This window comes from Alligator sinensis, unplaced genomic scaffold (assembly GCF_000455745.1).
Source record: "Alligator sinensis unplaced genomic scaffold, ASM45574v1 scaffold802_1, whole genome shotgun sequence".
Taxonomy (NCBI): Eukaryota; Metazoa; Chordata; order Crocodylia; family Alligatoridae; genus Alligator; species Alligator sinensis.
Window position 1 is genome coordinate 3,261,472 of NW_005841918.1, and position 14,512 is coordinate 3,275,983.

At 39.9% G+C, this 14,512-nt stretch overlaps 1 protein-coding gene across 3 annotated transcripts in view; it reads right to left on the reverse strand.

Annotated features, from left to right (window-relative positions):
- Positions 1-14,512, reverse strand: part of GUCY1A2 (guanylate cyclase 1 soluble subunit alpha 2) — a 258,709-nt gene that overhangs the window by 135,557 nt on the left and 108,640 nt on the right. For all 3 annotated transcript variants that reach the window (XR_003092912.1, XM_025198249.1, XM_014517612.2), the window contains one exon: positions 6,795-7,280. Coding sequence is in view for 2 of the 3 variants with exons in the window: in XM_025198249.1 (XP_025054034.1) it covers positions 6,795-7,280 (486 nt within the window). In the remaining variant the exon portion in view is untranslated. The remainder of the gene's footprint in view (positions 1-6,794; positions 7,281-14,512) is intronic.

Here is a 14,512-nt window from a genome sequence, read left to right on the forward strand (position 1 = left end):
ATAACCTGCCTGACATCTGACTCCCCAGGTATCTCTCCACTTTCATCCCCCTTCTCTCTCTTCCCCCCCACCCACCCCCAGCCTGTCCCTCACCCATTGACTCCTCAATCTACATTTTTCACTGACTACCTGTCTTGTATGCAGCCCAGCCCAGCCGCTGGCTTCTTTACTTTTCATTCCATCCAGGAAGAGCACACACCAACTGCAGAAACTTCCTTAGCCTGACAAAGGGTTTTTGAACCCAAAAGCTTGCTTAATAACTATTTTCCAACTGTTTGGGTTGGTCTAATAAAAGATATCAGATTCACCCAAGGAACCTTGTCTGCCTATGTCCTTAGACCAACACGGCTACAACCTACACCCCTGCAAGTATTTATTGAAATGTTCAGAAAGTCTGTATGCTGACAACATCAATCACATAACCCTGAGGAGGTGAGCTGTAAATCCAGGGTGCCCTAAGTTTGGAGCTCTGGGAAAGGGTGTACCAAAAGTAATGAGAAGACTGTGAGGTCACCACAGGTACTGATGACCAACACAACTGGACTATGAGGTACCCTTGCCATGACAGGGCAACAGACAGTAACATGGGCCCAGGAAATGTGTCACTGTGAGGTTAAGGGGAGACCCAAAATTGTAATATGCTCAAACCTACAACTACATAAGCCTAGAGTGGTAGAACACAAATACAACATCAGCAACCCACTGTGGGAAGCTCTACTAGTGCCATCAAATATATGTAGGCAAAACCTAAGTAAATGGAAAGTTTATTTTGTGCTCTGATTCAAAATTCAATTGGCTTTAATAGTTATGCAGAAATCAGTTAAAAATATAGGGTCAATTCCTTTTACATTCTTAGGCCCTAAGCGTTACCTATTCATCTTTTAAAGAAAAACATTAAAATATTATATTTGGTACATACATAGTGCCACCCCAGGAGGGAGGCCTGCATTTTCGTCTTCATTTTGCAATGGATAAATTGAAACTAAGAAAAGTTAAATGGTTTGCCTATCACCATGCAGTAGCATAAAATTGTGGCTTCTGGTCTGCTCTTTTAATAATTAGAGATCCTTACAGTTAAACATATTTAGATCAAATCTTAGGAAAAACTTACTAACCATAAGAACAATAGGAAAATAGAAGCAGCTGTTTAAGGATGTTATAGAAACTTCTTCCTCAGAAGTTTTCAAAAGGGGCTGGACAGGCATCCATCTAAGAAATTTAGGATCTTTCATCTGTGCAAGGGCCTTAGCTATATGACTCTCAAGGCCCCTTGCAGCCTTATAAGTCTATGATAGGTTTTAGCTCTACACCAGTTAAATGGTTTGTGGTATGTGGTAGATGCCCTTCACTCAGAAAATAGGGAAGTGGTATCTGCAACATAAAAGCAGCAACCTCCTGTATTCAGTATTTGCTAAAGAGCCATCAACCTCAACACCCAGCTGAGGAGATATAAGGAAGAGATGAAAAGAAATAAAAGTATAGGAGTACTCTAAATAGTGATGATATATTGGTCTACATCTGTCAAGAAAACTTGCAATAGGTTACAACTCATAACTTAATAAATGGAAAGCCTGAGAAAGCCTTGGAGCCCATGACTGGCAGTAACTGAATCATGGGAATCATTAGTTAACACAGAACCTGGAAGCTGGGCTATATAATGTAGTCCTGCACTCCACCAAAGATCAGCACCTGACTTAAAGGAGTCTCTTGGGATTGTCTAATTTCCCTGCAACTGAAGTTAATACCTACATGCACAACCTTGCAGGAGAGATGATACACATTAAAGAGAGTGCTTACATTTAGGTTCCTAACAGTCATATTCAACCTTGAAATAAGTGAGTTAATTTTTCAGTCTGCCATACATCACCTAGTCACAACTGCAGAAATAAGGTGGCTATTTGACTCCTTGCAAACCTCCCACAGAAGTGATAACTAAGTCTGTATAAAGAGCTGACCATGGAGGACACAGATGAGAAAAAGCAAAACTCAATTAACTATCACAGTGAGAAATATGATGCAGGGGGAGGAAGAAACTCAATGCCAGGATCAATGCCCAAAACACTGGAAAAGCTGGTAAAGGAGTTCAATGAGCATTGTTATTCTGGCCATAGACAGAACTGTTATTTTGTCAAGAACTATGAAGCAAAAGAAATACAAATAGACATTTAAATCACAGCTGAGGACTACAGGATCCACATGCAACTTTTGAGACATTAAAAATTCTGGATCGCCTCCAAGAAAGGAGTTGCATGCCTAAAGTGTGACTTAAGGAGAATTCACATAACTCCATCCAAGTGAGCAATCAACAAAAACCTCACCAAATTGCTTAAGTGCCCAAGATCCAAATTTCTCCATGAACTCCATCGTGACCTCATGCATGCAAACTTTGAACCCCTTTATTGCTGCACATTTCTCTGTTAAATGGGCACAACTGAAAAATATTTACTTTGCTGGGGTGTTGTGAATATCCCCCACTGTGTTGTGGTCTAGCACAGTCAAGACATGCCAGTATCTACAGCCAACATCACACAAAAGTGATATGGACAGCCCACCTTTGACTACTGAGTCTAAATGACTAGGTGCCATTTATAGCTAGGTAAACTCAGAGCAACCTTTGCCATTGAGACTAGAGCAAATGTCAAAGTCACACCACACCAGAGAGTCCAAAGCAAAGACTCAACTTCCTTAACTACTTTGCCATAACTGCCAACTGTTGTGAAAAAGTCATTAATTATTGCAAAGCACTTTTTGATATTTAGATTGAATGTTTGAAAAAATGAAACCTAAAACTATTATTCATTTATTTTCTCTTCCTTACTCCAAGTTCAGAAGTACCATCTTCCAGTGCAACTCCTAATCCAAAACACTTTCAAAGTAAAGCTGACTGAATAATTCATAATAGTAATCCATTTGATGAATTTGCCTCATTTTCTGTTTACAAACAAATATGAGTTTCCTTAAATGTGCTATTCAGAAGTACTTAACAAAATATTTTTTGCAAATTATTCTTGATCTATGCTTCTACACAAGCAAATTTTAAAATTGTTTTAGTTTGATTATACATAACCATCATATGGCATACCCTGGGCTAGATAAGCATAATATTTAAAATCCGGTTTTGGTGCACATCCTGGTAAGTACAAATCTGAAATTCACTTTCTGTAAAATAACTGCTAAAATGTAAAAAATTAATAATTTATGTTATGGCAAACTTTCTTGTCAGTAAACCCACGCTCCAGAATATCAGTTGGGAATGTAAAGATAGTAATAGTGGAGGGTTATTTAAAATTTAAAATAAATATTCAACAGACTTTTTATATTATTTTTAGTACTTATCTTTTTTCTGCATGTAAAAATTTTATCTGGTACATCTCAATTTATTATGTTACTTCATTAGAGAGAATAATACTTACTTTTAACTACCATTCAATAATATTTCATGATGTAAAGTAGCTCAAGGTTAGGCATAAGGCAGTAAGTCATCATGTAACTTATGTAATATTCATGATTCTGAGCTTCCTTAGAGGTCAAAGCCGTAATAATATGATTGTTCCTTTTTATTTTTCTTGCAGGGCTCAGCCAGCCAACCTTCAAAATTAATGCCAGGCCAGACTGTTTGATATCTTGGATTTGCTCATCTCATAAAACCATAGACTTCAGCAAAGAATATCTCAAAGTAAGAAACTAAAATTCATAATCCCAGAGAATACAAAATACATATACACAGCACATATGGCATGTCACCCAGGGTCATATGATATTGCTTTTGACAGTGGGTCAGAAGCTCATAGATTCCAAGTTTCACACCTGAATTTGGGTTCAGAGGAACAAAGGACCAGGAAGGATTTCCTGGGCCATCTAGTCCAGTCCCAACCTGTAGTGCAGTAACCAGATACGTTACTAGTCTATGATATAAAAAAAGACTATTTCCAAATGTTGCTGCCTCAGTAATCCAGTGCCACTTTTTAAAAGGTGGGAGTGGATAATAACTCTCCTGTTAGCCCTCTCTCAGCATATGCTTAGTTGTTTTACTGAACCAGGTCTCTCATGTCCAAGCCTGCATGACAGCTATTGCTAAGATGCTACTTCCAGGTGGCCAAACTTAAGTCTATTATATTAAGCATTCTTAAGCTTTTTCATAATGTTGCATGCAACTTAACAGATGGCCTCCCAAACCATCTCTTCTCCCGCATAGGACTGCTCCCTCTATAATAGCTATATCACCACTGGGCAATCACAGCAATTGCTTAACATTAAGAATGGAATGAATATTTTAAATAACTTTTCATGGGATTTAACAGATGAAAATTAAAAGGATAAAAATTGCCATGTGACAAGTCAGCCCTCTGCACATCACCAGCAAATGCTCTGCAGACCATGGACCACAATTTGAAAATTGCTGATATAATTTATATATCAGATAGAAAAGAGAGCTCATCATAAAATTCTTCAATGACTGTAATTTCTTTGATTAGCAGAGTGCTATTGGTACCAATTCATTATTTTACAAAGAATGTTGCCATAACCTCCATGTGAAATATAATTTATAAAAATAATCATATACCACAAGCAAAATATTTTCTCCATGGATTCTACAGGGTAGTTTCACAGATAAATGTTATTCATCAGAGATCATGTTTTCCCATTTGGAATGGAAATATAAAAATAAATTTACCTAAAACAGTAGGCCAAATACATCTTTGGCAGAAATGAGTGCAACTCCACATGAGCTATAAAGCAATGCACTTTAAAATACTGGGTTGCAGGGAGCTGGCATTTTAAAGTGCCTTGCTCTGCACATCTCTCAGGAGCTGAAAAGCAAGACAATTACTGGGCTGGGTTGCGGGGAGCCACAGGGCTCCCACCAAACCAGTATTTTAAAGGCTGCAAAACATGGCACAGGGGTTGTAAGGTTCCCAATGAGAGGGAGTCCCTCAGCTCCCCACATGGGGAAACTTGCAACCCACTCCCCCAGCAGCCCATTTTCAGCATTGGGGCAGGGACATACTCTGTGGAATATCTTTGTGGCTGGCTTGCCACTTTATGGAGCCATAAATCAGCTAAAAGTGGGGCACTGTTACTATTTATGGCACGATTGACACATTCATGACATCGTAAATGTAGTGTGCGCCTGGAGTCTATGAACACTGGACTAGATTGTGCCCAGATAATACACTGATACAGAGTGGACTAGGAGTCTTTAATACATAGTTTTACATACAAACTGGGAAACGCTCTATGGTTTCTAACTGATGTGGTCTTTGTTCCAAAAATGGAAGTATCATGACTGTTATTTGGTGCCTCTACTCCTGTTCTGAAAAGTTTGTTTTGTGTTGGAGTGGTTTTTGTTTTCTGAATCCTACACTAGAAGTGGCTGAATGAAAACTTTGTGGGAAATGGCTTTTCGTAACCCATACATCTAGCATCTCCTTATGCTAGAATAGTAGGATGCTCCCCTTGCTATCTTTTACTTTGTTTCATCTTGCATTATACCATAGTTTCCTGACAAATAAAATGGATTGAAAGTCAGTGCACAGATCTCATTCCTGACAGGGATTAGATTTATGTCAGTGGAGGCTAACCTTTCTGCCAAACATGCCAAAAATTAACTGTGCACCCTCCCTGAGTGCCACTCCGATCCTGCCTGATCTGCTGCTCTGCTTTTTTTACTCTGTGTCTGGTCCTCCTTTCCAAAACTGCTGCTCTGCTTTCTGCTCCCTATCTGCTGCAGTGCTGCCTGTCCCTTTCCCAATCTTCCACATGCCAAACAGAGAATCTGCCCATGTCACTTGTGGGCCACCCTGATTTAAGTTATAGTTCAAGGCCTACTCAGGACTATGGTTCAAGATCAAAGATACTGATATCTCATAGACTGCTTCATTAAATGTTGGGTCTAGTGAAGGGCATCATATTTGACTGACAAGTCATAGATTTTTGAATCCCTGAGTGAAGGCAACCTCTCAAGACTAGCTGCTCTCATGAGCTTTCCAGCAGTTTGTCCCATCTGAATCAGAACCAGCAAAAAGTCCTTTTCATTTTAAACATATCTGGGCAGAAAAACAACAGGTGGAGTTTGGTAGCCAGAGATTAGAATATACACGCTTCAGCTTTGAAAGAACTCAGATACAAATACCAACAAGTTAGAACTCTTTAACAAAGTTAATTAAAAATAAAAATATTTGAGAGATTCTAACCTGTACCTTAGACAAATATTGTCCTGAATCACTTTCAGTTTAAATTGGCTTATTTCCATTGGTTGCAATGAAGCTATGCTGATATAAATCAAGGGAAGCTCTAGGCTTCTTTAGAAAGCAATAAAACATAAGGAAAAGTATTTTGATACTGTAAGATCACAGAAATGCCTCAAAGGAGTTGCATTTCAGGTGCTCCAAGCTCTCTTCTTCTGCGGGTGGGTTCTCCAGCTAGACTTCATTACCCACAATGCCCTGCTACACAACTGCCATATGTCACTGTCTTTCATCAATGCACGAGAGTGGTGCATCATAAGATATGTATTCCCAGACTGTGCCTAGCCCACAGAGGAAAATGTGACCATGAGTTATATACAAACTACAGCTCCTGCCAAGCACCAGGTCAGCAATTCTGAATCAAAGTATTTTGCTTTCAAACAGATATAATTTGGATTTTTATTTTCACCCCAAACCTCTTTTTTTTCAACAGAAATTTTCTGACCGGTTCTACTGAAAAGGTGTGTGCAATTTAGGAAATTAGTTACCAGGGAGATCTTTTTCTCTAAAGAAAAGGCCTGCACAATTTATGAATCAAAGCATTACCTTGTAGATATCGAGGAATCCACACTGATGGTCGAATCGAGTATAGAGCTCATTCAGCATGCTGATCACCTGCATGGGTGTGCACTGGGCACAGATAGCCGTAAAGCCAACAATGTCTGAAAAGAGCATGGTGACATCATCAAACTTCCTGGCCTGAACTTGCTGCCCCTGCCATAATTGTTGAGCCACATTTTCTGGGAAAATTGAAATCAGAAGATCTACTGTCCTCTTTTTTTCTTCTTCCAGAGCTTGGTGTGTACATTCTAATGTTGCCTTCAATTTATCCATTCGTTTTTTCAAGCCATCTTGGGCCTTTGCCTGCTCCCCAACCAGTATAACATCACGGGTAGCATCGTGGATAGGTATGTCTGAAAGATGGAGGCCTCGGCCCATCAGTTCATCTAGCTTGTCCACACAAGGGGAACCCAAAAACAAAATGGAATTTGATTCAGGCACGTGGATCATTTGGCCTTTGATTTCCATCACCTGCAAAAATAAAAACGGAGTTTCAAAAGTAAAGATGAATTAATAAGTGTACATAAATCCCCCCTTTGTGCAGCAGACATGCAGTGGCGATTAGCTAATACTTATTTCCCTTCAGAGCTTTCTCTGATCCTTAAGTAATAAACTTAATTAAGCATTAGGCAACCTCCTAAGTTGGCTATTTTAAGTGTTTCTACCTGCACAAAGTCTAGTTCTTCCCTTTGGCTCAAATAAACCTTCAGCCTTTTACTCCCTTGAGTCATAGCAAATGACAGGACTGGTGCCCCTAACTCAGATAAGAGTCCTACCTCCTTGAGCTAAACTGTAACATTCTATTACAATGAAACCCAAAACTGAGATGCTGGATCTAAATGCATCACATCAAAACGTGAAAAAAAAACCACTACAATATAACCTGCTTCTCAAGGTGGACATATCTAATGCTACTACATTTTGCTTCTAAAATATAGCTGGCCTGAAATGCAAATTCCAGTAAAGCTATTTCTCTATTAACTAAATATAAATTATAACGAGCATTAAAATAAATTAAAAGGGGAAAAGGAAAGTCATTTAAATATAAGTTAGTGAGCCATAAAACAGCTTCAGTTCTATTCAAAGAAACAATTACTGAGTCAGAAGAGGGCAAGTTGGAGAAGAGGTGAATAAGAGGACATGACAGAAGTATACCAAATTATAAATCGTACAGAGAAGGTAAATCCAGTGTTTCTATTTATACTATCTCATAATGCAAGAATAAAGAGATATTCAGTGGAACTGAACATAAACATCCTGTTAGAATTCATTTATTCCAAGCCTATGTAGGATTTGCAAGACACTTGAATTGTACTTGCATAATGAAAAAAAAAATCAGGAAAGACAGAAGAGACGGGAGATTCTTAGGAAAGGTTGGATAGTTTCTGCAACTGTTTATAGCCTATGGTTGAACCTTTCATTTTAATTAGGGGGTGAGATGTTGCTTGAACTGTTTTGGGCCAAAAGTCACCAGCATAAAGGTAATTCTTCACTGGCCTCCATGAATAAAGGTTTAGTCCATTATAACTGGAACTTTTTCTGGCAGTATACATGTAAAGGTAAAATACCAAATGGCATCAACTCTCAGTTCTGTTTAAATGCTTAAGAATGTTCCCCAGATGCAGCACAGAGGCATGTTACCAGGTTTTATACTTGTATAACTGAGATAAAAATCAGGTTCTGTATACTTTGAGGAAGTTAATAAAATTATATAAATAAAACAACCATGCAAAACTGTGTACTTTTAGACAAGAAAATCACTAATTATGATAAACTGTATCTTTCAGTGAATTTTCTACATTTGCATCTGCTACAAATAAAGGGGTATTTATCAAGCTAATAATCATGACTGAAGTTTACGTTCCACTAGACTAGGCACAGACATTAGATATAAATTGGTTTAGTGATCAGAAACTGGTTTAAACCTGTAACAGAACATAAGTTCAGTGCACATAAACTAGTTTCAAAATGGCTGAAATTTGTTTAAAATAAGTCTGGTTGAATGTAGTATCAGACTTAACTAATTTGGGTCAAACCAGTTTATGCAATGTCTGTCCCAGACTCCTTCCTGGTTAAAGTTAAGCCAGATGCTTTGGTTTACCTGGGCAGGGCAGGGTGGGACTGGGCTGTCTGCTCCAGAGCACAGGCTGGCCCCGCTCCTCTGTTCCCTAGCCAGAGCTCCAAGGGACACCACAGGCACAGCAGCATCTGCCTGGCTTCCCTCCCTGCTCACTGTTCAAGCAGGGGGTTCCCCCCTCTCACAGCACAGACCCCAGCCCCATGGAACCTAGGCATGTGGTATGATAGCTAATGCTGGGGGGGAGGGGGCGGGGGGGGTGAACAATTTCACTGGGACAGAACAAAGGCAAACAGAACAGTGTCCGCTTAGGGCTTTTTGGAGCTAATTAACAGGTCAGATGGTAATGTCCCTCCATTCCTTTCTTGGAAAAAGCTATTTAAGAAGAGTTTGAACTAATGAGAGAGGCTTTTATTTTGTTGATAAACACTGCGGTTTTATCAGCCCCTTGCTGGTTTGCAGCCCTGTCAGGTTTTCAGATAGTATGAAGAAGCAGGGAAAAGGAAATTGAAACACTCAGTATCACCAACAGATGCATGCACTGCACACCCCCTCTCTTTGCCTCTGAGTGCTAGCCTGGGGCTGGAGTCTGGCAACACTCCCACCCCTTGAGCAGCAAGTGGAGAAAAGCCTGGGACATTACCCTCCCCCTCCCCCTGAGAGCTCAGCCTCGTGGAAGGGAAGGGAGGGCTGCTCTAGTGCCCCCCCAGCTTGTACCCTGAGCCACTGCAGGCATGTGCCTGCATTTCTTCAGTCCAGAGGGAATGTTTGTGTGGATGAAAACTGGTTCAGCATAGGCAGATCAGACTAACCTGCAAAAATGGAATCAATTCAGGCTCAGGCTTTTTGAATATCTGTCCATAGCCCTAGTGCCCAAAAGCCACAGTCAGCACTGGAGTACTATTATCTAAGGTTGAAAACATGCACATAAAAGAGACAAGACCAAGTGCAAGGAGTTTACAATATAGACAGGCAAGGTACGGAAAAACAGATCATCAACATGCAAGCACAACAGTGAAGTTTCTGTTTATTTCCAGGTATGCTGGCTGGGGTCACTCTCCAGGACCAGAAGTGCCGGGATCTGGACCTGACACTCCTGAAGGGGGACCCAGGAACCACAGCACCACAGGGAACTTACCTGGGAGGGAGGCAGAGACAGGATGGAAGCTGTGCAAGCTGGCACTGGAAGCTAGGAGGCAGGGCAACCTGGCAGAATGTATTTCTCCCCTCCCCTGCAACACAGTCCCGCCTGGAGTGAGTGGAGACGTCGCAAGGGGACCATGCAGGACTCCCCAGTGCCAAGCTCCCCGGTAAGGGGTGTGGGGGTTGGGCACTGCCCAGTGGCCCTGGAAGGGCATGGCCATCTTTGAGACTGCAGAGACAGGTCTGGCACAAGGCCAAAGCCGAGCCAAGGATTAGGGGTGAGTGGAAGGTGGCCCCTGAAGCCTGCAGCACACATGGAAATCGACGGAGCAGTGGCCCGCTGAGAGGCCATAAAAGCACGGAGCCAAGAACTGGAGCAGCGATGCCATGGCCCTGACGGTTGGCAAGTGGGCTGGGGAGTAGGGGAGGCAGAGCTCCAGGACCACCCACACCGACCCCATGAGTATTACCATCCCCGAGCAGGGTAGAAACACTACTGAACCCCTCCTTTCAATAATGGATCCATCAAGCCGTGGCGGGTGAGTCGGGGGCCTGGCCCAAGAAGCGGGGGAATACTCACAGCACCAACAGAAGGCATCACACCAGGTTTTCTTAACTTATACTTTTGCTACTCAGAAACCACTTAAACCAAAACCACTGCACTCTGGTAATCTTTCTTTCATTCATCCAACTGCCTAAGCCAACATGTCTCACTACTGCTGCCAGTGCAATAATCTTCCACTCACTCTGCACCTTAAAGCATTAATTTGGACAAAAATAAAATCTGAAACAGAAAACACAAAGCAACCAATCCATCTGTGTTAGTACTTATACCTTCTGGGTGGCCTGAGGCAAGTCACTTGGCCTTTATGCATCTCATGCATCCCTATAGAATAGGAATTAATTATATCAAGCATTTTATAAAGTGCTTTGGATTTATGAATGAAAAGCTCTATATTATTATTGATTATATACACAAAGTATTATTGATCATAATCAATCAACATTCTTTTCAAACATATTACATTACAGTCTCCTGTTCCAGTCACCCGAGTTGCCACAAAATCACAGCTTTCTGTTATCACAAATGTCAGAAGTTTTTAGAAAACACTGACATATTTGTGCTTTTTTTTATTGGGAGAATCATACTTGGAATACTACTCTATTTTCTAATGCATCAATGCTTGTATCATCTGACCCTGGAGTTCAGTTTCAAAAAGAAGCTGTTGATATTTTCAATCACTACTTTAATCTTATATTATTGGTTCTAATAATCTGTTACCCCTTGATGATAGCAGGATTTATCATAGACCAGGCTACACTGGCCATCTCTACAGAAGCCCAAAGTAGCAACAGGAACACAATGGCAAAGCTGTATTGATACACATCAAGGAGAAAGATGCTTCCCCTACAGAGCATAATAAGAAGCATCTTTCTCTGTGATGTGTATCAGTACAGCTTTGCTTTTGGCTCCTGTTACTATTTTGGGCTGCCAGCCGGGTCTGCTCTGACCTGACTCAATGTGCTGCAGTCCAGTTGCACATGCAGATGAATGCCTGGCAGCAATAAACTTGGGAGATTATTGCTGCACATTAATAGGCACGTATAGACACACCCACTGTCTGTCAAGAGAAGACAGTTCCTACTTCCACTGTAGTCATGGGCATAGCTCTAATCTCCTTACTGCCAGCCTAGCACCCCAGCCATGGACCACAAACTCTCTTTGGTGCTCTTCCTGCCTGCTAAAGTGTGCCAAAGGGAATTTGGAGAAATTTCATCTGGAGCTTTCCAGGGCAAGCTTCTCCTCTGCATATCCACCTGCTGTACACTCCTTGCCCATCCCCACAGTACATTGCTTTAAATCCTAAAGTGAGTAAGACTTTTAAAATTAGGGTAGTCAAGATCTGCAGTCTTTTGATCTTACTAAAAAAATTTTTTTTTTTTTAAACAGCTCATTGTATATCCTTACTATTGTATTCCTTAAGGAAAATATGGTGACTGAAGCATCTTCTGATGTATTAATGAAAGGGAGGACCTTCTCTCCTGTAAAACAGATATTCTGGAAATTAATGTACTAACCAAAATGCTGTACAGCTTATACAGGACAGATATTGACAGGTACCATTGAGGAAAAAAATTGGAACCAAATATCCTATGTCTTTAAGTAGGATTCACATAAACTATTATTTTCAGCCTTCCTATAAACAGATCAGCTTGTGCTTTGATTTCAGTGGCTATACAAATTATCCTGCAACGTGATGACATCCTTGTCCATTCTAGGAAAACTGGAGCAAAGTTATAGCACTGGGCCCCACTCTTGCAAATAGTTATACACGTGCTTAATGTTAACAAGCAGGGGCAATTAAATGAAATCAATGAGGTGTCTTGTTTATTAAGGATAAGACTTGAATGTATTTATTTACAGAACTAGATGCTGTGCTTGTGGAAAAAACACAAGTTATGAGAAGTTAATCTGAATATATTTATACATTTGAAAGTAATAGCTAATGTTATAGTTGACCAGAGGGAAAAAAATGTCACTGCAGACAGGACATCTGGGCTCAGGTTCAGCTTCAGATAGGTAAGTAGGGTGTGTACGAGGGGCTTGCAAGATCTGGGTTTAGTTTCCTACTCCAACATAGACTTCCTGTATGATGTTGGAAAAATCACATAGAGTAAGATTTTCAGAAGTATTTAGGGAGCTCAATGCTTAGTGGGAGTTTTAAAAGCACCTGAACAGGTAAGGTATCTACATTTCATTGAAAAAGTCTCCCTGGGCCTCACCTTGCCATCTGCACTATGGAGATAATTCTAGTGCTGAAAATTGCACATGTTGTCAGGACCCTAAAAGGGCAGCAGAAACTCAGCTTCTATTTACCCTACCAGTCCAAAATACTTGTTAAGAGAAGCTGAGCAGATATAAGCCAAGAAAACTCAAATCTTAATCTTAGTCCTGCTGCTGATTCACCTTATAACACTTAATAACATTTACCACAAAGAAGGTACCTGAGGATTAATTATGGAATGTCTGCATGGGTGCTTAATCTTAAAACGTGATACCTAAAAAGCAAAATACTATGCTTGGTCATCAGTCATTTATCTAGGCTTTTATTAAGTATTGCTTTAACAAGACAGAAAACTGCACTTTCATCTTTCACTAGTATTCACAGCTAACTCCTCTAAAGAAATTAAATTAGTTATAGCAGTGAATAATTTCTATGTGGACTGCAAAGTAATGTATAACTGATTGTATTTCTTAGTATTTTAGATGAAATATAATAGCTGGACACTTTCTGTATCTAAGGCTTTCTGGGTTTTATACTTGCGTTTGTGTCAACAGCACTAATGCTAAACTAGAAAACAAATGCAATATATATCACTCACTGATATTAGCCTCTCTGATTTCTTACACACATCCAACAGCAAACTGCTAAGTATCAGGGTAATCCTTCTTAAAATAGAATGTTTTTGACCATTGCTCTTACAAGTTATAGCCCTCACAAATGCAATTTTGTAATATTTAAATAAAGCTCTGGGATAAAATAGGCAAAAGTGCATAAGTACCACAATCCCAAACGTAAACCCTTCGATATTTTAGGAGTTTAAGTCCCATTTACAAACACATTTTTGGCCCAAATATTTAATGCATTTAAGTGCCTAATCCCCATTTGAAATCTGATAAAATGGATGGAATCTGATGGAATCCTAAATATCTTTGAGGATCTGGGCCAAGGTACCTAAAACACTTGATCTTAACCACCTAGGCACTTTTGAAAAAATGTATCCTGCTCTTTTCCTTAAACAACTGTATCTATTTAAAAAAACAGTAGAGTATTTGTTTCTTTAGTGTCTGTTATGGGCCCATTAGTCATAATGTATTAATATATCACTAATCCTGCCTCATTCAAATCTCATAATAACATATTCCACAAGAATGGTAGCACCACTACAATCAATGAGGGAGATTATGTGTTGTGTTAAAGTCCCGTTAAAGTAGCATAAAGGGGTCTTAAACATCTCCTTAACTATAAATAGTACATCATGAATAAAATGAAGATATGAAGAATTTTTCCAGCCCTCCACTAAATGGTTTGACTGATTTGAAGCTGCCCCATGATAATTGTGTATATGTTGTCCTGGTTGTTGGCTTGTTTATTATATAGAAATCTTAGTTTACATCAATAGAGGGCTGTCTGGAACAAAAGGTAGGAAGGAAAGAAAAGGAAAATGCACCATTTAGAAAAACACAAGGACTGGCAGGAGACAATGCCAGAACTACTAGCACTGAGGATTTCACCTCCATGTCATTCAACCTACAAAAAGTTTTTTTGGACCAAGAAAGGAAAAGATATATAACCAAAGAAGGGCAAAGTAGTATAAAAAGGATACACCTCTTTAATAAACTTTTCTAAGATCTTCCCCGGAATTAGCCTGACTTCTATCCCAGGGAAGATCTTAGAAAAGTTTATTAAAGAGGCCATCC